The following is a 20,733-nucleotide window of genomic DNA, read 5'->3' as shown; positions in this document are numbered from 1 at the left end:
CAGGATTCCTTGAAATTCTGCCTCTCGGAGCCCTGGCCAGTTGGCTCAGTGGTAGAGAGCATCAGCCTGGCGTGTGGAAGTCCGAGGTTTGATTCCCAGTCAGGGCACACAGGAGAAGTGACCATCTGCTTCTCCACACCTCCCCCTCTCGCTTCTCTCTATCTTTCTCTTCTCCTCCTGTAGCTAAGGCCCCATTGGAGCGAGTTGGCCCTGGGCGCTGAGGACGGCTCCATGGCCTCTGCCTCAGGCACTAAGAGCTTGGTTGCTCACCCAGCAATGCCCTAGATGGGCAGAGCATCAGCCCCTTGTAGGCTTGCCAGGTGGATCCAGGTTGGGGCATATGTGGGAATCTGTCTCTCTGCCTCCTCTCCTCTCACTGAATTTAAAATATATATATATATGCCTCTCGAGCCCTTTAAAGCACATTTGTTTCTCTGTGGCTTCTTTTTTTTTTTTTTTCTGAAGCTGGAAACGGGGAGAGACAGTCAGACAGACTTCCGCATGCGCCCGACCGGGATCCACCTGGCACACCCACCAGGGGGCGACGCTCTGCCCACCAGGGGGCGATGGTCTGCCCCTCCGGGGCATCGCTCTGTTGCCACCAGAGCCACTCTAATGCCTGGGGCAGAGGCCAAGGAGCCATCCCCAGCGCCGGGCCATCTTTGCTCCAATGGAGCCTCGGCTGCGGGAGGGGAAGAGAGAGACAGAGAGGAAGGAGAGGGGGAGGAGTGGAGAAGCAGATGGGCGCTTCTCCTGTGTGCCCTGGCCGGGAATCGAACCCGGGACTTCTGCACACCAGGCCGACGCTCTACCACTGAGCCAACCGGCCAGGGCCTCTCTGTGGCTTCTTTTTGGAGGGGGCAGGACCCATTGACAGGGAGAGAGATAAGAAGCATCAACTCATAGTTGTGGCACCTTAGCTGTTCATTGATTGTTTTCTCATACGTGCCTTGATGGGGGGCTCCAGCTGAGCCAGTGACCCCTTGCTCAAGCCAGTGACCTTGGTCTTCAAGCCAGCAACCTTTGAGCTCAAGCCAGCAACCACGGGGTCATGTCTATGATTCCACGCTCAAGCCAGCAACCCTCGCTCAACCTGGTGAGCCAGAGCTCACACCGGGTGAGATGACCTCAAAGTTTTGAACCTGGTTACTCAGTGTCCCAGGCCAATGCTCTATCCGCTATGCCACCACCTGGTCAGGCTATATAGCGTTTTAAAAATTAATTACTAGCCTGACCAGGCAGTGGCGCAGTGGATGGAGCGTCGGACAGGGACACAGAAGACCCAGGTTCGAGACCCCGAAGTCACCAGCTTGAGTGCAGGCTCATCTGGTTTGAGCAAGGCTCACCAGCTTGAGCCCAAGGTCGCTGGCTTGAGCAAGGGGTTACTCGATCTGCTGAAGGCCCACGGTCAAAGCACATATGAGAAAGCAATCACTGAACAACTAAGGTGCTGCAACGAAGAATTGATGATTCTCATCTCTCTCCCTTCCTATCTGTTCCTATCTGTCCCTCTCTCTGTCACAAAAAAAAACCCACAAAAAAAATACATAAAAAAATTTAATTACTAGCATTGATTTACTAATGATTTATCCAGCTTATCTATTCATTTTCTTAATGTCTTTTTACAGGAGAAATTGTCCATTGTTATGAAATCTGATGTTTTAGGTTATTTTTTAAAATCTATGAATTTGTTCATCTATATTCTACAATAATATTTTATAGCTAATTAATTCCTGCCTCCCAAGATGGAAGAAGGTTTTGCTAGTCTGTTCCCCCAGGTGGAGCCTTTGGACAACGACCCATGTGTGGAGGACGGTAATGCACGTTTTTTCACAAATAACATGCGTTTCAGCAGCAGGGAGACCCAGGGCGTGCTTCATGTCCCTCCCCTCCTTTTCTTTCCAAAGAGACTACATCTCTTAAACACATACTTTTTCCAGAGAGGGAGTTTATATTACTCTGGTTTTAGTTGAAACAAAGACAAATTCGTCTGAGAATTTTGGAAGAGGCAGACCGTAGTTTTTAGCTTCCAACATATTTATTGAAAAATCTAATGTCGTTTTTATCCCAGCCCTTTGAGTATGACCTTTTTTTTTTTCCAGAGGCTTTCGGGGTTTTTTTTTATCTCTGGTGGTCTGAAGTTTTTCTCAGATAAGTGTCTTTGGGGCAACTGCTGGGCCCCGGGATGAACGTGGTTTCCTGATCCGCAATCTGCCCACCTGGCCTGCTCAGTGCTGTGCTGAGCTGTGCTCACCCACAGTCTCCCCTCTCCTGTGCTTGTGACTCTGTATCAGTGTTTTTCTGTGTTCCCTTTCCATCGTTTTCTGGAGATTTGTGAGGAATGGAGCGGTCTCCGCGGTAGCTGGCAGTCCACGGCGATTCTCTGAGACAGTGATTCAGACTGCTCTTGTCAGCGAACCCCTCCCCACGCTGAAAAGTTATCAGAGACCCAAAGGGCTTTTATGCTGGTTATAACGTCCAGTGTTTACTGTATTAAACATTAAAGCTGAAAATGTATTTGTTCACTTAAAAAAGCAATTGACAAACCTATTACATGTTATCCAGAGTCTGGTTTAATGGAAGACAGCTGGATTCTCCTACCTGCTGTGACGTCCATGTCATGCAGCCTCTGGAAAACTCCACTTGTGAAACAAGAGTAAAAAAAGAAATAACATTTTGTATTATAATAAAAATAGTTCTGACTTTGCAGATCCCCCCAAAAGAGTTTTAGGGAAACCCTCCCCAGGGGTCACGCTTTGAGAACCCTTGCTCTGGGAGGCCACCACCACGGTTGCCCCCATTTGAGTGTGTCGACATTTATTCTAGAACTTCAGTCTTGAATGTCTAGATCTGCGTTTTTGTTTTCATTTTTTAACTTTTCCCTCTATTTCTAGAAGAAGATGAGCTGGAAGACCCAGAGTTGAAGGTGGAATTTCCTCCTCAGGAAGCTGAGAACCTTGCTGACTCTGGAGGCAGCTGCAGGTAATTCATGGGGGGGAGCAGCTTTTCTACCCCAGCCTCAGGGGCCCACGGTGGAGCACAGCGGGGCAGCTAGCATGGGGACACATCCTATAGGGCGTGCTGGCTGTACAGTGGCAGCGGGTGTCTTTTCTGCATTCAGCCCGAAGAAAGAGCAGAAGACCAGCGCTGATAGATGGAAGAAAATAGCCAGCGTCCAGGACAGGATTCAGGCCGCACACCTGCAGATGGACATGCGCTATCTGGACAAGCTGCGCAAAGACAAAGATGTCTTTCTTCAGAAAACCAGGTAAGCTGTGGTCCAAGTGAGCGGTCCCCAGGGCTCGGCAGGCTGTTCGCATCTGCTCTCCTACAGGATGGGGGCTGGGGCCTCCACCGCTTGGCTGGACATGCCTCACCCAGCCTCTGGGTAGTAGCAGCCCATGCCTGCCCTCTGGGGTCCTGCTGGGCTCAGCCTCCCTGCGGCCCTGACCACCACCCCACTTGATCAGCAATGGTACCCTCTACGGGTTCCCTAGACTTCTGTGAAGAAACATCTCAGACATACAGAAACATTGGAAACAAATCACACAGCCATCACCCATGTACCACTCAGAATCTCTGTCTGCCTCTGGTCGTGTGTGTGTGTGTGTGTGTGTGTGTGTGTATGGTCACATGGCCGTCATCCATGTACGACTCAAACTCCCTGTCAACCTCTGATTATTTATCTCTGTAGGTGTGTGCTTGTGTCATATCTATGACTTTTTTGCTGCATTTATTTAAAATCAAACTGCAGACATTACGATACTTCTGAATGTTTCAGTGTCTCCTACACAACACATTCTTTTGCATGTCCTCAGTACCATGATTCACTGAAGAAAACCAAAATCTCCTGATAGTCTCATGTAGTCTATTCCCCCGTGTCCTCCAGATGCCTTTTAGAGGCAGGGCTTTGAGTTTTCTATTTTAAACTTAGGTGACAGGCGTGTCACAGAGTGGCATTTTGAGCCAGAATTCAACACAGGCCCCGTGTTGGTCTGGTGTCCTGTGGGTCTGTGCTCTGGACCCCTGGTGAAGCACAGCCTGTGTCCTTTGTGTCCCTTGGACACCCTGGAGAGCCCCTCACGTGCCTGAGCTTATTTGTGCTGGTTCGTGGTCACACCTCTTTGGGCACCAGTCACTGAAATAGGAGGCTCCCTGGCAGGGTTTTCAGAAGACAGGTGGACAAGACCCTGCACGAGGCTTGACTAGAAATCCCTGGAAAAGAAGACATGTCTGCAGCCCCGGTGCAGTCCCCTTCTGAGGCTGAGGGGCAGGCGGGCGACCCGGGGAGCAGGAGGCAGAGGGCCGAATTTCACACCATCTATCCACATCCTGGCTTTCATTCTCAGAGAGGAGCTGCGTGCTTGCCGCCAGCGGATGGCCCTCCTCACCACGCAGCAGGAGAGCGTGGCCGCTGAAGAGGCTGCAGAGAGAGAGGCCAACAACATGTAGGTCTCAGCTCTGCAGCCAGGCAGGGTGGACAGCTGGGTGGGCAAGCAGGTGGCCAGGGGGCGCAGACAGGCTCCCACAAGTGTGAGGAATGGACACAACCCAGAACGAACACCAAGTGTCAGGTGGTCACAAGACAGGAAGTTGGTTGCGTGAGGCCAAGAACGGGGTCACTTTGAAGCAGATAGCCAGGGGAGGGCAGGTGACCTCCAGCTGGGGCCCGAATGGCAGAAGCATGCTGCCGGGCAGTGACTGGGGAAGAACATTCTGAGTTGTGAGGATGTGTGAGGCCCAGGGGCCCCTGGGCCTGGAGAGGGGCAGCGGTGTCCTGAAGACAGTGCAGGGACAGGGACTTTGCTTTGGTGAGGAGGTCACATGGGGGTCTTGGGGGCCATATACCTCTCTGTGCTGCCCACCCCCCTCCCACCCTGCTCATCTCCGCATCCCCACGGAATGGCTCTGTCCGATACCGGAACTGGGTTCACATGACTGCACAGCGTCCAGGGAGCACGGCTCCGGGAGGGAACGGAGGGAGATAACTGATAGTCCACATGGTCCCTTGGGGGCTTTTGGGCCCCTCTGCTGCTTCTAAGTCATTCACTGGCTGTTCTGGGTCCTTCCTGGCCCCAAACCTGGATGGGCTTGCTGTAACAAGGGGCCAGCCACTGTGGGAACCAGCCCCCCATTCTGGAGAAGAAGCATGAGAGGCCCACGGAGAGTTGGGGTGACTGGGGTTCTCTAGTGGAAATGACAGGCCAGGTAAAGGCAGCACTGAGCTTCAGTGGGGGCTTGGGGAGGTGTGGGCCTCGAGGCCCCAGGAGCTTGCTCTCAGGGGCCCAAGCTCTGACACACCTTTCCCACGGTCCTTTCCTGCTGTCGCTGCGGCACTCAGGGCCGCCGTGGGCCGCCTCCGGGCCAAGTCCAGATGCCTGTGCACCGAGCTGGAGAACGAGAGAAGCCTGCTGTCAAAAATCAGGGCCGTGCTGAGGGAGAACGAGTGAGTTCAAGGGCCGCTTTTGTCCATCAGCAGCTTGGCAGCTTAAGGTGAAACATAACCCTGACCAGGCGGTGGCACAGTGGATAGAACATCAGCCTGGGACGCTGAAGACCCAGGTTCAAAACCCTAAAGTTGTCGGCTTGAGCGTGGGATCATAGACATGACCTCATGGTCTCTGGCTTGAGCCCAAAGTCGCTGGCTTCAGCAAAGGGTCACTTGCTCTGCTGTAGCCCCCCGGTCAGAGCACATATGAGAAAGCAATCAATGAACAACTAAGGAACCGCAAAGAAGAATTGATGTTTCTCATCTCTCTCCCTTCCTGTCTGTCTGTCCCTATCTGTTTCTCTGTGCCACAAAAAAAAAAAAAAAAAAATTCTTTCTAGCTCTAGCTCTCTAAAAAGAAAAAGAAAAAGACAAAACATATAATCTTGACTTTCAGGCTACCTAAAAATCAAATGGAAACTTAGGTGAAATACTTGGGAGACCACAGCTTCGCCTTTTGAGGCTTTTTCCTCTTTCTCACGTTTGTCTGCGTCCTTAAGAACTATGACATCCACTGCGTTTCCCTTTTCCTGTCTCTTGCTCTTTGTCCTTGCATAGAAGAGCCAGCTCCAACTTTAAGCTGGCTTCATGAGTTTTTGAGAAGGTCCCCCAGGAAGGAGAAGTGGTATTGTTCTGAGTGCTTGACTGGTCAGGGTTTGATTGTGAACATCCAAATTGCCTTTAGCTCACTGAAGTGAGAAAGGAATGTCTGAAGGTGTAAATAGCTCGCAGAGTGACTAAGGAGCTTGGGAAACCTATTGGCAGGTCCTGGGCCTGGCTTGGTGTGGAGGGCGGCGAGGGTGGGTGGTGCTGTGACAGGGGGAGCCTCAGTCTCTGGTGATGACAGGCCCAGAGGGCTCCAAGGAGGAGGAGCTGACCCATCAGAGATGTCCAGTGACCCCCCGGAGTATATATTAAAACTCAGTGCTCAGGCCCTGCCAGATCCTTGGGGTGGACACTCGGCCTCAGATTGCCAAAAATTAAGTGCCTCTCCTTTGCAAGGAGTGCCATGTGGCATGTCGCAATCCGAGAAGGCCAGCTGGAGGCCATGCAGAAGTCCATCAGAGAGGAGGAGGTGGAGGCCGCTGGGAGGCGCCTGCAGGTGCAAGGGGCCGAGCAGCTCCGCAAGGAGAAGGAGAAAGAGGCCTGGGGGAAGGCAGAGAGGAACCGGCTGCTGAGGGTCAGGTAGGTGGCCTGAGGGACACACAGGCCCCAGCTTTGCCATGTCCCTGTCCCTCCTTGCACAGGCTCAGCTTGTCTGTGGTCCCGCCCGCCGGAGCCATAACCCTCTTTTGTTGGCCTCACATCGCTTTTCCTCTGTGAACCCACCCCTCTCCCAACCGGTTCCCTATCCTCCAGAGGCTCAGTGCCTGCCTGTCCCCAGACCTAGGCTCCCGGGCATGCATGGCCGGCCTCCCTATGTCACATGTCACCAACCATGGCACTCAGCACCCCTCACCTGAACACTGTATGCCCTCCACTGGCACCTGTTGTGTGGGGGAGTCCTCTCTGCTCCCAGCCCCCTTCTCATAACAGCTCCATCTTCATCCTGGGGCCTCCTGAGTCCTCCCCACACCCACCTCATTCAATCCTAGGCCACACCTCCTGCTGCCTTTGTGGGATCTAAGTCCCCTAATTCCTCACCTACTTGGTCCTGGTTCCTGGGCTCCCCCAACCCAGCCCAGCCTGGATCAAAACTCCCCTCTGGGGCTGAGCTCCCTAGGCATTTACCAACCTGCTGCCTATGATGCCCACTTTGCCCTGCGTCCTTCCAGCCCTGGGTGCTGTGCCCTGTGGCTATGCCCTGCGGTGGGCGGGTAGGAGTTAGAGAGCCAATGCTGCTGGGACCAGCTTGGCAATGGGTATGCACGAGAGGAAGACATTGCAGGTCTGAGAAAAAACACGCAACATAGAAGAAAGATGGGTACAGGGGACTCCCCGCCTCCAGGACTGAGAGCCCAGATTTCTGGAGCCTCATCATATTTACTTGTTTCTTGAATCAGCAAGCATGTTAGCAGAGCATAGACTCAGGAACAGAGAAGGAAGATGAACTAAAACCTTGCAGGTTTGCAGGACATGGCTATAAGGTTCAGAAGCTTCCAGTAAACCATTTTGTCAGTGCTTGCCGGGGTAGTGTCCCACCACCGCGGTCTTGGCGTTCCAAAGTCTGCACTTAAGACTTGTTTCAGGGCAGCATTCCGATCACCGGCCATCTCCCTCTACTCCGCTCCACATGTTTCCGCAGGAAGACCATGCACCTCCAGAAAGAGCACGGGCTCCGGCACCAGAAGCTGGTGGAAGATGCCCGGAAGAACCACAGGGCTGCGGTGAAGTTCTTAAAGGCCTCCCTGGGAAGGTAGCACTTTCTCTCTCGATGGGGGGTTGCAGCATGCAGATCGCCTGCCTTTGTTTTTAATTCATCACACTATCATCAAAAAAGAATAAATCTGTGCTCTCAGTCAAGCTGTTTGCTCACCTGTGTGTGTCTAGAACAGGAAAGGACCACAGGGCACAGGAACCTCTCGTCCAGAAAAAAGCATGTCTCAGACCATGTTCCCCTTGTAATTCACCGTCTGCCACGGCCTAATCTCCGGGCACCTTGACTGCTATCGGGCTGTTTGCCAGGTGGGCGTGGCCCAGTTCACAGTGCTCCTTCCCCAGGGTTCGGGAGCAGGAGCAGGAACGGGAGCTGGAGGCCCGCAAACTCAGGAGAAGCCGTATGGATGCCGTGCTGGCCTTGAAGACCAGCATCACTGCCAACCGGGTAGGTGCCCGGGCCGCACCCACCACTGCCCTCCAGAACCCTTGCTCCTCGGGGCTGCTCCCTGGGGCTTACAGAGTATCCGTCTCAGGTTGCTCGCCAGGTGCAGGGGTCAGGCTGGAGGAAAGTACATGACCTGTCCCTGTGGGACCTTGTCTTGTGGGAGGAGCGATGACAGGGTTCCAGCGCTTGGGCCTTCCTGAAGGAGATGACACCGCCCTGAGCCTGCGGGTGTGCAGTTAGGCCAGGAGAGCAGAAAGGGAAAGGGGAACAGCTTCTGCAAAGACTGTGAGGCAAGAGAGAGCCTGCCTCTTGGGGGGAAGCCCATGGCCCAGAAAAGCGAGGGAGCACAGGGGAGCAGGCCAGTCACACCAAGCTGCATGGACAGCAGGCTCTGGCCACCCCGAGGACTCAGGAGGAGAAGGCAGCACATAATCGGGGCCAGAGAGAGCTCCAGTGTGTGTGTCTACACATGTGTGTGCCAGTGTGCACGCACACGCTAATGCTGTAACCCCCGGTGTTTTCTGTTCCCCAGGAGACACTTCGGAAATTTCAAGCCTGGGGCCAGGCCAAGGCAGAGCTGGCTGAGCGGAAAGCCCAGGCCGAGAAGCAGGCGATCCTGGCCCAAGGTGGGGACGCTTTCAAGCACCTTTTCCACCAGCGCCGGCGCCAAGAGCTGGAGGCCCAGAAACGGTAAGGCCCCAGGGGGAGCCTGTCTGTCGGTGGGAGGTGTGTCTGTCTCTTCCTGGGCCACCCTCGCCCAGGACAAGCCTGAGGGATGCAGTGATGGGACTCCAGCCCTCCCCCATTCCTGCCAAGCCCCTTCCTCCACACTTCCCCTGTCCAGAGCCCCAGCAGCAGGCAGGGCCTGTCCCAAGCCTCAGGGAATAGCTCCTCCTGCTCTCGGTCACCCCTAGCACTGACCCAGAGGTTCTTGGCCTGGGTTCTCGGGATCTTCTCCAAGGCTCCCAACTTGCTCACTCGCCCTGCTCCTGGGCCCTCCTGGGGGCTACAGGCTGCCTGGGCTCATCTTTAATGCTCAGCCCTCTAGGCATCACTTTCAGGTCCCAGCAAAGCAGAGCTCAGCACTGCCTTCTCAGCACAGCACACACCCCCGTTGTTCACTGAGACACCCCTTGGCCTTGCAAGGTCCCTATACACCACACCTCAAGCTGCACCCTCCCCTGAGAGATGAGGGTCCCTGTAGGCCTCCCACCCAGGGTGTCCCTGCAGGAGTGGCTTCCTAACAAACAGCCCAGGCCCAGGTTTCTGTCCTGTCATCCCCGATCTCCAGCCCCATTGGAAAGGTCTGTTCTTCCCTCACTTCCCCGGCATGCTCACTGTTAGTATCTGCTCACATGTGGCCTCCTGGTCCTCTCACTTGGGGACGCTTTCTCTTGTCTGGGAGTTATGATTCCCTGAGCGTCACTTCAGAACTTTGCCACCATCCAACAACCCCAGTGGGGGCTCCCAGAGCAGCTCTGCCACCTCCAAGAGCCTTAGTCTGGAGCGGGCCCAGCACATAAAGGCCCCAAGAGGAGCAGCTGGGGTGTATGGCCTCAATGGTGTGTCTCAGGGCACCTGGCCTCCAGCCTGGGAACCAGGAGCAGGGGCCACTCACAAGGAGTCAAGGTTTATTGTGGGGACTGGACCAGATGGAAGTTCACGTCCTGGGCACCCAGGAGTCGGGGAGGGGGAAGGCGTCCATACGAGGCCTTTTCTGCTCAGGGACGGGTTGGTGAGGGCCTGCCCAGCAAGCAGCTGCCCGCTCCAGGGTCTGGAGGTCACGCACTTTGCCCTCAGCCAATGGCATCTCCCCCAGAGCCTTTGAGGAGGAGCAGAAGCTCAGGAAGTGTGAGATTGTGAGTCGGATTTTGAAGGAGGAGGCCGAGGAGAGCGGGAGGAAGAGGCAGCCTTCTCCAGCCAAAGCCACGGCCGGGCCGACCCTGAGAGACAAGACCTGGGGCTACCTCGCCGACCTCAGCGAAGGGAAGACCCCCGCGACTCCTTGCTACCCAGTGGTGAGCAGGCAAGGTCCCTGCCCCTCCAGATGAGCAGAGGGACCCATGGGCACAGGTGTTCGGTTGTTGTGGGGACGTCACCTAGAGCTGCCCAACTAGAACCTGAACAAAGGAAACACCTGTTCCCTGTTCTTCATGCTCTTCACAAGGGTGGTTGTCATGGCGCACAACCTCTGGCTGATGCAGCCTGTGCCCCCGTCAGGTCAGGCAGCCCCAGCGGTGGGTGTATTCTGATGCCCCCACCACCACCACCACCACCATAGTTACCTCTGAGGGACTCAGGGTAGCATCAGGGCTTGTCTTCGCAGCAAGTGGGCCGCAGGCCACGTGGGTCCACCTGGGAGCTGGCTTGTCTTGGGTGGCGGCTCATGTGCAAGGGGACACGACCCAGGTCACTGTGCCTTCTCAGCCACATGAGCCACTGGCTCGGGCCACCTTACCTGTCCCCAGTTAACAGGCCAGGACCCAAGGTCAGTCACAGGCCAGGGGCAGGTTTGAGCACTGTTCACCGCATGTGCTGGTTACCACCTGGGGCCAAAGACTCTGAACCATCTTGGGAACGGGGCAGCTTTCCTTTGGGTCTTCCATTCATCTCATTTACATTCACCATTCATTCATTTCATGCCTTCCTACTGAGGGCCGGCTCTGTGCCAGCTGCCCCAGTAGACTGCCTATTGACCTGTCAGTGAGGGTGTGGGGCAGGGACAACAGGAGCCCTTCCTGAGCCTGGTTTCGCACTTCCACATCTGCATGTGACCATTGTGATCCTAGCACCTGAAGGTCAAGGGGTCAAGGTCACTGGCTCCAACCAACACGCTGCCAGCAGTGCCCCTCAGTCTTCTTACCCTCCGGTCCCGTGGGGCCTTCACTCCGCGCCACATGCTGTTTAAGTCTTCCCTGTGTCCCAGGCCTTATGCTCAGCTCACACACACCTGCCCCTGTGCCCTCCTGTCACCTCTGACCCACTGCCCCCAGGGAGCTGCCCCTGTCTTATCCCCCCCCCCCCCCGAGCCCTCCCATCTGTGTCCTGACTTTTTCTTTATTTGAGAGAAAGAGAGAAACATCAGTTTGTTCCCACCTATTCAGGTCCTCATTGATTGCTTCTTGTCTGTGTCCTGACTGGGAATCAAACCCGCAACCTTGGTGTATCGGGGTGATGTTCCAGGGCACAGAGTCCATGTGGTCTGTCCCGTTAGCCACGAGGACTTTTCTGGGTGTTGTTTTTTTTCAGGGAAAATCGGAAATGCTGAGCAGGTGAGGGTCAGGGAGGGTTACAGCGCAGCCGTGAGAGAGTGCCTTCGTGATCATTGGAGATTAGGCATACATAGGTCGTGTTTTAAAGGAGAAAACTTACTGGACAGCATGTGCTCCTGTCTCTAGGAAAGTGAAAGCAGCAGGGCTCCCCCACCAGGCCATCCCTGTCTTGCTTCGAGACACAGTCCCCACTTCTTGCCGTGAGCGCCTCTATTCCTCCCCCTGACCAGGAGAAGGACCATGCTTCACACTCCGAACATCCTCGGCTAGTGAAAGCCATGTCCAGCGAGTCCATCCGGGAGGACCCTGGGATCCTTAACCAAGAAGACGAAACGCTGGATGAGCCAGAAATCCCCGGGCTTTGGACTGAGGACTACAAGTCGCAGCAGGTGCCTGCTTTCCTACTTTCGATTGCTCACAGTGAGATGCCAGGCTGCCTTTTCCTCTGTCTCCATCTCCCTGTCCTTGTGGACCTGTCTGGTCCCGGCCCAGGGCCACTGCTGCTGGGGATCCTCCCTGCTGCCCAGCTTCCCCCCTCCCCGGGAACTGATGCCACAATCCCAGACTTCTCCCCATCCTCAGTGGGTGGCTACACATAGAGAGAGAGACATAGTCAAGGGACTCAAGGGTCGGGGCATTTCCTAATTGTTTCCTGCTTTATTCTTTAGGAAACATATCCTACTCACAAAAATTAGGGGCTATTTCAAAATTAATATGAAGGGATAAAATATCCTCTAATTTTTTGTGAGCAGTGTATTTCTAGAAAAAGACACAAGTTCAGAACTTACTTTGACGGCCTTTTTTCAAGGAATACGCTCCTGATGCCAAAGCAGCAGACACAGCTCAATGAGCCAAAAAATTAGCGAGTGTTTGGGGTGCACGCAGGACAGCCGCCCCTGGCTGAGGCTGCGTCTCCGCACCAGCCAGCGAAGGCCAGGCAACGCCCTGGGTGGGCATCACCCACCCTTCATTTCTATACACGTTGGTTCCCATTGCTTTGAGAGCAAATCCATGTTGGTTCTGCTGGTTCTGGGGAAGCCAGGCTGCCAGGGCCCAGGGCGAAGGCGGTGGGCACTAGAGAACAGGCCACCAGGCTGGGGACCCCCACCCAGGGCAGCAAGGGCAGCAGGACACCCAGTTTCTTGGCTGGCGTCGGCACCTGCAGACCTAACCAAGGGCCCTGAATGGACTCCCAGAACTTGCAGAAAGGCAAACCCAGAGCTGGCTTCAGTTATCACGTCGGCAACCCCTTGATCTGTGCTACTAGAGAAACTGTTGCTTCCTGTAGAATGTCTAGAAAACTGTTTCTCGGGCTGATTTGAAAACGTAAATTCCCACTCTGCCATTATTTCCTGGAAATCAGCTGGGACCCCATTGGTGTTTCCTCTTTCTCTGAAGGGGGGACCACTTGCTGTGCTCACACTTGCTCACGCCAGGCTGCTCCAGTGACCTGCCGCATGCATAGGCTGCATGTCCCTGCGCCCTGGCTGCCTGGGGCCTGGCTGCGTCGTTAACTACTGTCCCCAGCACCTCACTATGGCGGGGATCCTCGCCCGGCCGGCCTTGCTCACCAGCTCAGGCTGCTGTTCCCATGAACCCCCAGGTGCCTAGAGAGGATGTGGACCGGAAGCCTGTGGGAGGAACGAAGATGGAGAAGGACATCCTGGCCCGCACCATGGAGCAGCTGCGAAGCGGGGTGGTCCACAAGCAGGTGGTGTCTGGGCGTGAGTTCAAAGGTCGGCCCTTCAACAGCAAGCCCAAGCTCATCCACTTCAAGGTGAGCCCCCTGGGGACCCCAGGTCATGGCAGGGGGTGCGGTACACAACACCATTCTCCTCACCTGGTACTGGGGATGAGCGGGCTCCTCTTTGGGGAGGGTCAGACACCAGCCCCATGAGGCCTCAGGCCTCCTTCAAAGACAATGTGTCTTCTGAGTGAGTGGGCGAATGCCTAGAAGTCTCTGCAGGAGAGAGGGGGCTCCGGTATGTCACCCCAGCCCTGGACCCCACACAATCCAGCCCTCCACTCCCAGCTCTGAGCTCCCAGCTCTGGTCCCCAAGAAGCTGTTCCCTGCCCCTTGATCCCTGCAGTTGGCCTGCTCCCCACGCACCACAGAGGAGCAGCCTTAGGAAGTGCCAGGACCTTTACCACACTTGTCAACCTGTACAACCTTCCCTGGACATGGCTGTCTGCTGGACACCTTCTGGGCAGCCCAGCCCCCCCCCCCCCCCCCCCCCCCGCTGGCATGTGCTGATGCGGCCACCAAGGAGCTTTGAGTAATAATGTCTCTGTTTATTTCTAGGACTTCGATGTTGGCAAAGTGTATAAGAAAAAGATGACGCTGATAAATGCCACCTACACCATCAACTACTGCAAGCTGGAGGGCGTGGATGAGCATCTCAGGGACTTCATCCACGTCAAGTAAGAGGACAGCGTTGGGGTGCGGAGCAGCAGGCCAATCCTGCTGCTCAGAACCAAATGTCTGGTGACAAGCTACCATCCCCCCTCTGGGGCACCTGCTCCCCTGTCCTCAGTCTCTGCTGTGGCTCCCAGAGGTGCTCTTGGGGCTGCGGCCCCAGCCTCCTGTGCTGCTGTGCTCTGGGCCTGCTGTGCGGTTGTTTCCCTGTTTCTCCAGATACTGCTCTGTCCCCGAGTCACTGCATTGTCCTCATCCCTCGGGCGAGTAACCCCTGTCCCATCCTCCCACTTCCCAGGCTCCTGCCTCTGAGATGGGCCCCAGGTGTGTCCTCCGTTCTGTCACTACTCAGCCCACCTTTCCCCCTCAGCTGCATCGCTTACTAAATTTCTTACTTCAGTCGCCATGTTTCTCATTTCCAAAAGTTTCTGAGGTTTCCCAACTAGCCAGTATTTCTCGATGGCGTCTGGCTCTCTCCTGTGTCTGTAGCCCTGTCTGTGTTCAGTCATTTGAAACCATGTCACTTGGAACCTCCGTTAATCGCTCTGACCTGAAGTTCCAAGTCTGGTGACCTCCAGGGTGGGGCCCCGCCTCCGGGGAGTTGTTCCCTCCCAATCAGAGTTTGGAACAGTCGGCTGCCTGGTGCCTTGGGGACACAACCAGCCAGGCACACACTCCTGTCTTCGGTGCTAAGCTTGTCTGTTTCTAAATCCAGCCTGTCAGGTCAGACCCAGCCTTGAGACAATAGGCCTCTTGTCAGAACCTCTCCCGGTGGGTCTTCTTCCCTCAGCCAGGATCCGGGCCCAGGCACTGACTCCCTCCCCATCTCCCTGTGAAGCTGAGGCCCTTCTTCTGCATCTCTCCTTGAACTTAGGGCTCCCTCCCTGTTACCCACCCCTCACATTGGCAGTAAGACCCTAGTCAGTGGTCGGCAAACTCATTAGTCAACAGAGCCAAATATCAACTGTACAATGATTGAAATTTCTTTTGAGAGCCAAATTTTCTAAACTTAAACTGTATAAGTAGGTATATTTCTTATTGAGGTAGCACCCGCATGTGGTATTTTGTGGAAGAGCCACACTAAAGGGGTCAAAGAGCCGCATGTGGCTTGCGAGCCGCAGTTTGCCAACCAGAACCCTAGATCCTTGGCCACGGGCCGGGCACATGTCCCCAGGGCATCAGTGACCGCTGCTACCCACATGGCATCATTCCTTCTGGAGCTGGCCCCCGGTGACTTTTCTCAACAGCCCTTCCCTCCTTTCCTCCATCCATTTGCTCACTCAGTTGACGTTCAGATTTGCTGGAGTGCCCGCTGTGGGCCGCGGGGCGCAGCACCCAGCCCAGGCGGGAAGGGGGAGTCGGACAGTAGTAAGCTCAGGGTCAGCTTCAGGCAGGCCGCTCTGCAGTGTGTGTCACACTAGCTGGCCTGTCACGTGTGTGGAGCCCTGAGTGATGGTCACCATCCATGGAGATCTAACTGTGGACACGCCATGTGTCACTGTGTCTGCAGCTTTGACCCCCCTGGTCCCATGTCAGCCGGGATGTCCTGCGAAGTGCTTGTCACCTTCAAGCCCATGGTGAGTGTCTCAGGTCTGAAACCAGAAGATGCAAAAGGGGACAGTTCTCAGCCCATGGGGAGAGTGCGGGGGCGGCATCACTGCTGCTTCTCCGGCTCTGTGGACAGACGTCGTGATGGAGGGTGGACACGCAGCCTCTTGGTGGGGCCCGTTTTGCTGCTTTATTTCTAAAACCTACTTCACATCTCCCTAAATCCTGAACAGAATCACAGGTGGCTGTCCGGGTTCACTGGCCGACGTGAGTGCTTGCCCTTGCATCTGAATGTCTGTGTTAGGGTGTCCCTCAGGCCCTGACCAGTGTGCCAGCCCCTGGGGCCACCAGCACTTGGTGGGCAGCATGCAGGTCCAGGCCGTGCTTATCAGACATCACACGTGTCACCGGGAAAGTTGCAAACGTTCACACTGGTTGGATTTTATTTTTCAGATTGATAAAGATCTGGAAGGAAGTATCTCATTTCTGGCTCAAACGGGCAGGTTTTCTGTCCCATTGAAGTGCTCCACAAAGCAGTGTTCTGTAAGCTCCAGGGCGCCTGAGCCAGGGTTTTTTTGGGATGTCCTGGTTGGGAATGCCCTTGTGGGGAGTGTGTCCCAGAGGGAGGGTGGGCAGGGCCTCCCATGTCCCAGTGGTGCCCAGGTTGGGCTCCCACAGTTGATGTCAGCAGATGAGGAGGCCGCAGAGGGTCCTCTGAGAAGGCACACCTCACATCCATGACGGAAAACTCGGATATGCCCTGCACTGGGTGGAGCACAGTCTGTGGGATCCGAGCGTCAGAGGAGACCTCGGGCTTCTCCGAGAGTCTGGTCCTCTCTGCAGCTCTGTGGTGTCCCCTTTCGTTTTCCTAAACTGCAATCACCATGGTGTCCATCGCATCCCAGACTTATCTCCTGTAACTGGGACTTTGTCCTTTTCGACCCTTTTCACCCATTTTCCCCCACCCCCGCAACCACCCACTGGTTCCCCCATCTGTGAATTCTGTTTGTTTTAGATCCCACTTAAGTGAGATTCTACCGTGTTTGTCTCTCTCTGTCCGACTGACCGCTCAGCTTACTGCCTTCAAGGTCCATCCAGCCTGACCAGGTGGTGGCACAGTGGATAGAGCGTCAGACTGGGATGCAGAAAACCCCGGTTCGAAACCCTGAGGTCGCCAGCTTGAGCATGGGCTCATCTGGTTTGAACAAGGCTCACCGGCTTGAGCCCAAGGTTGCTGGCTTGAGTAAAGGGTCACTCACTCTGCTGTAGCCCCCCCGGTCAAGGCATATATGAGAAAGCAATCAATTAACAACTAAGGTGCTGCAATGAAGAATTGATGCTTCTCATATCTCTCCCTTCCTGTCTGTCTGTCCCTATCTGACCCTCTCTCTGTCTAAAAAAAAAAAGGTCCATCCAGGTTGCCAACAGCGGGATTTCCTTCTTCTTTTTAATGACTGAAAACTAGTCCACTGTACATATTCCACACTTTCTTTATCTGTTCATCTGCCAGTGGACGCTCAGATTGCTTTCATATCTTGTCTGTCATAAATAATACTGCAGTGAACATGGGGGGTGCTCATCCAGTCAAGATACTGATTTCACTTTCTTTAGATATAAACCCAGGAGTGGGATTTCTGAGTCATAAGGCAGTTCCATTTTATATTTTTGAGGACCCTCCACATGGTTGTCCACAATGGCTGCACCAGTCTGCATTCCCACCAGCAGTGCACGAGAGTTCCCTTTTCTCCACAGCCTCGCAAGCACTTGTCTATGGATTTATTGATGAGAGCCATTCTGACAGGTGTGAGGTGATAGCTCATTGTGCTTTTAATGTGCACTTCTCTGATGACCGGTGACATTGAGCCCCTTTTCATGTGTCTGCTGGCCATTTGTCCTCTTTGGAGAAGTGTCTGTTCAGGTCCGCTGCCCATCTTTTAACTGGGTTGCTTGGTTTCTTGCTGTTCAGTTGTATGAGTTCTTTATGTATCTTGGATATTGCCCCCTCATTAGACAGGATTTATTCATTTCTCCCGTTCTACAGGTGCCTTTGTGTTTTGTTGATGGTTTCCTTTGCTGTGCAGACTCGATTCTTTCTTCATTAAGAAATACTCCAAGCACCTGGCCTGTGGTGGCTCAGTGGATAGTGCGTTGACCTGGAATGCTGAGGTCGCTGGTTCAAAACCCTGGGCTTGCCCTTGTCAAGGCACCTAGGGCAGTTGATGCTTCCTGCTCCTCCTACCTGCTCTCTCTCTCTCTCTTCTCTAAAATGAATAAAGTCTTTAAAAAAAAAAAAAAGAAAGAAATACTCCAAGCACAGTGAGAAGCAGAAAGAACACTACCATGGATGCCCCTCCGTACACCCACCAGAACGCAGTCGCCCACATTGGCTTCACCTGCCAACCCACCCACTTCTGCTGACCCCCCTACGCAGTGAATGAGCAATTCGACAGTGCTCACACTTGTGACCCTGGACCACTGTGGCACTGCCCCTGAGTGACCTGCTCACTACTCAGCACATGACGCCGCATACCAAATGGCTCCTAAATTCACAGCTGGGATCAGCAACACACATGTGTCCCTTGGTCACAGGTGGGCAGGTCGGCTCGACTCCAGGCTGTGGATGAGCTGGGGGGCCCCAGCCTCTGGGACAGTGGCTTCCCTAGCATAAGCTGCTCACAGAGGCGACGGGATCCAACCACACACGAGCACGTCACAGGCAGACTTTCCCTCATGGTGCCTCTCCTGACAGCTCATCCGCTAATGCAGGTCACGTGACAACATCCTCCACCATGGGGGCTGAGAGGGTCCCCCCCCACAGGCCAGGGGGAGTGCAGAAGTGAGAACAGGGTCTGAGAGTCTATACTAATTAAACTAACACTGTTCCTAATTATCCCTCCCATGTGCCACGGTGTCCCCAACCCACCTCTCATTCCTGCTGTCTTTTGAGTTAGGACAGAGTCAAGATCACACATTGTGTTTCTTTATCACGTCTTCACATCTCTATCTTATTCCCTTCAGGCTTTTACTGTGGTAAAATACAATAGCATAGACTTTAGCCCTTAACCGTTTTTTAAGTGCACAGTCTGGTGGTAATACATTCATTCACAGTACTGCCGGCCATCACCATCCACTAGGCAGATTGGAAACCTCTTTTCATTTTGCAGAATGGGAACTCTGTCCCCAATAAACACTCACTGCTGCCCCCCCCCCCAGCCCCTGGCCCCACCATCTACTTTCTGCCTCTAGTACCTGACGCTCTGAGTACCTTATGTAAGTGGCATTATGCAGTGTCTTCTGTGACTGGTTTATCCCATTCAGCACCTTGCCTCAAGGCCCATCTGTGCTGTGGCAGATGACAGGGTGGCCTTCCTTTTTAAGGGCCAGGCTGCTGTCCCTGGGCCACTGTCCTCTGGGTCTCATGGCCTGTTTGTCTCTCCTTTCTCGCATGACTCACTTCTTTAATCATTGTTGTGATATGTTTACGTTCCTCTCTCGTTTCTTCTAATGTCATCTCTGTCCCTCTTCTTTTTGCGGTTTCTTTGAGGGTTGCACATAACGTTCTCAGGTGACAACTGCTGTTTGGCTGCCTGGCAGCTTAACCTTGGTGGCCGCAGAATGCCACTCCTCCTGTACAGCTGCATTCTACCTCTCGGTTTTTAGCATCACAAGTTACACCTTATAACTTGTGTGTCCAATAACAAACTAATTTTTTTTTTCTGAAGTGAGAAGTGGGGGGCAGCAAACAGACTCCCACATGCACCCGACCGGGATTCACCCAGCATGCCCACCAGGGGGAGATGCTCTGCCCATCTGGGGCGTCACTTCGTTGCAACCAGAGCTGTTCTAGCACCTGAGGTGGAGGCCATGGAGCCATCCTCAGCTCCCAGGCCAACTTTGCTCCAATAGAGCCTTGACTATGAGAGGGGAAGAGAGAGACAGAGAGGAAGGAGAGGAGGAAAGGTGGAGAAGCAGATGGTCGCTTCTCCTGTGTGCCCTGACCGGGAATCAAACCCAGGACTTCCACATGCTGGGTTGATGCTCTACCGCTGAGCCAACCTGCCAGGGCCAATAATTTTTTTTTAACTGCGAGGAGGGGAGATAGACCAACTCCCACATGTACCCTGACCGGGATCCACCCAGCAACCCCTTTCTGGGTTGATGCTCAAATCAACTGAGCCACTGGCAGCAAGAAGGGGAGAGAGAGAGGTGGAGAAGCAGATGGTCACTTCTGTGTGCCCTGACCAGGGATCAAACCTGGGACATCTGCATGCTGGGCTGACGCCCTATCCACTGAGCCAACTGGCCAGGACCTAATAATTTCTTTCTTTTTTTTTTCTACATAGACAGAGAGAGAGAGAGGGATAGACAGGGACAGACAGACAGGAACAGAGAGAGATGAGAAGCATCAATCATTAGTTTTTCGTTGCGCATTGCAACACCTTAATTGTTCATTGATTGCCTTCTCATACATGCCTTGACCACGGGCCTTCAGCAGACTGAGTAACCCCTTGCTTGAGCCAGTGACCTTGGGCTCAAGCTGGTGAGCTTTTGCTCAAACCAGATGAGCCCTCACTGAAGCTGGCAACCTCGGAGTCTTGAACCTGGGTCTTCCGCATCCCAGTCCGATGCTCTATCCACTGCGCCACCGCCCGGTCAGGGCTTAATAATTTCTTAAATGCATTAGTCTGTTAACGCAGAAAGCAAAATGTGGGGCTACAAACCATTGTCAGGCTAACACTGGCTTTTAGAGTCGCCTGTGTTGACCTCTCCTGATGCCTTCACGTCCCCCGTGTCCTTTCCTGTCACCTGGCATGCTCCCTGAGCATGTCTAGCAGGGGCGTCTCCTGGCCATGGACCCTCTGCCTTTGTTTACCTGGGAGTGTCTCGATTTCTCCCTCACTTCTGAAGGCTGAGAAGTCGTCTTTCCGGGACAGCACTGTGTCCCCTGAACCTCAGGGGCCTCTGTCCTGGAAGGGAAGAAGGGAACATGGCTGGAGGGGTGCACCAGAGTCCCTGCCACCATGAAGCCCTGCAGCCACCCAGACGTGCACATGTGCTCTTGTGTCCTTCCCACTCACAGAGCACGTCAGCCCCTTCCCGGGTGGCCACCAGGGCCACTGGGCACTGCCTCAGCTCAGCATCTCTGTCTCCATGTGGCTTCTCCACATCTGCGGCCTGTAGCAGGGGACAGGTCACCTACCCACCTACCCCGTGCACATGAATTCACTCCCATGCACAGATACAC

The 20,733-nt window shown here is 54.3% G+C and overlaps 1 protein-coding gene across 5 annotated transcripts in view; it reads left to right on the top strand.

Annotated features, from left to right (window-relative positions):
* Positions 1-20,733, top strand: part of CFAP74 (cilia and flagella associated protein 74) — a 52,948-nt gene that overhangs the window by 3,491 nt on the left and 28,724 nt on the right. For 3 of the 5 annotated variants that reach the window (XM_066371989.1, XM_066371988.1, XM_066371992.1), the window contains exons 2-16: positions 1,723-1,815; positions 2,895-2,982; positions 3,122-3,268; positions 4,350-4,448; positions 5,342-5,446; positions 6,491-6,673; positions 7,734-7,844; positions 8,150-8,252; positions 8,785-8,942; positions 10,072-10,270; positions 11,755-11,913; positions 13,128-13,301; positions 13,827-13,945; positions 15,451-15,517; positions 15,942-16,031. In XM_066371989.1, the coding sequence (XP_066228086.1) occupies positions 1,746-1,815; positions 2,895-2,982; positions 3,122-3,268; positions 4,350-4,448; positions 5,342-5,446; positions 6,491-6,673; positions 7,734-7,844; positions 8,150-8,252; positions 8,785-8,942; positions 10,072-10,270; positions 11,755-11,913; positions 13,128-13,301; positions 13,827-13,945; positions 15,451-15,517; positions 15,942-16,031 (1,872 nt within the window). In that variant the 5' untranslated portion in view covers positions 1,723-1,745. The remainder of the gene's footprint in view (positions 1-1,722; positions 1,816-2,894; positions 2,983-3,121; positions 3,269-4,349; positions 4,449-5,341; positions 5,447-6,490; positions 6,674-7,733; positions 7,845-8,149; positions 8,253-8,784; positions 8,943-10,071; positions 10,271-11,754; positions 11,914-13,127; positions 13,302-13,826; positions 13,946-15,450; positions 15,518-15,941; positions 16,032-20,733) is intronic. The other 2 variants (XM_066371990.1, XM_066371991.1) reach the window with 2 other exon arrangements.

The sequence above is a fragment of the Saccopteryx leptura genome, chromosome 3, assembly GCF_036850995.1.
Source record: "Saccopteryx leptura isolate mSacLep1 chromosome 3, mSacLep1_pri_phased_curated, whole genome shotgun sequence".
In the NCBI taxonomy this organism is placed as follows: domain Eukaryota; kingdom Metazoa; phylum Chordata; class Mammalia; order Chiroptera; family Emballonuridae; genus Saccopteryx; species Saccopteryx leptura.
This window is presented reverse-complemented; position numbering and strand designations above follow the sequence as displayed.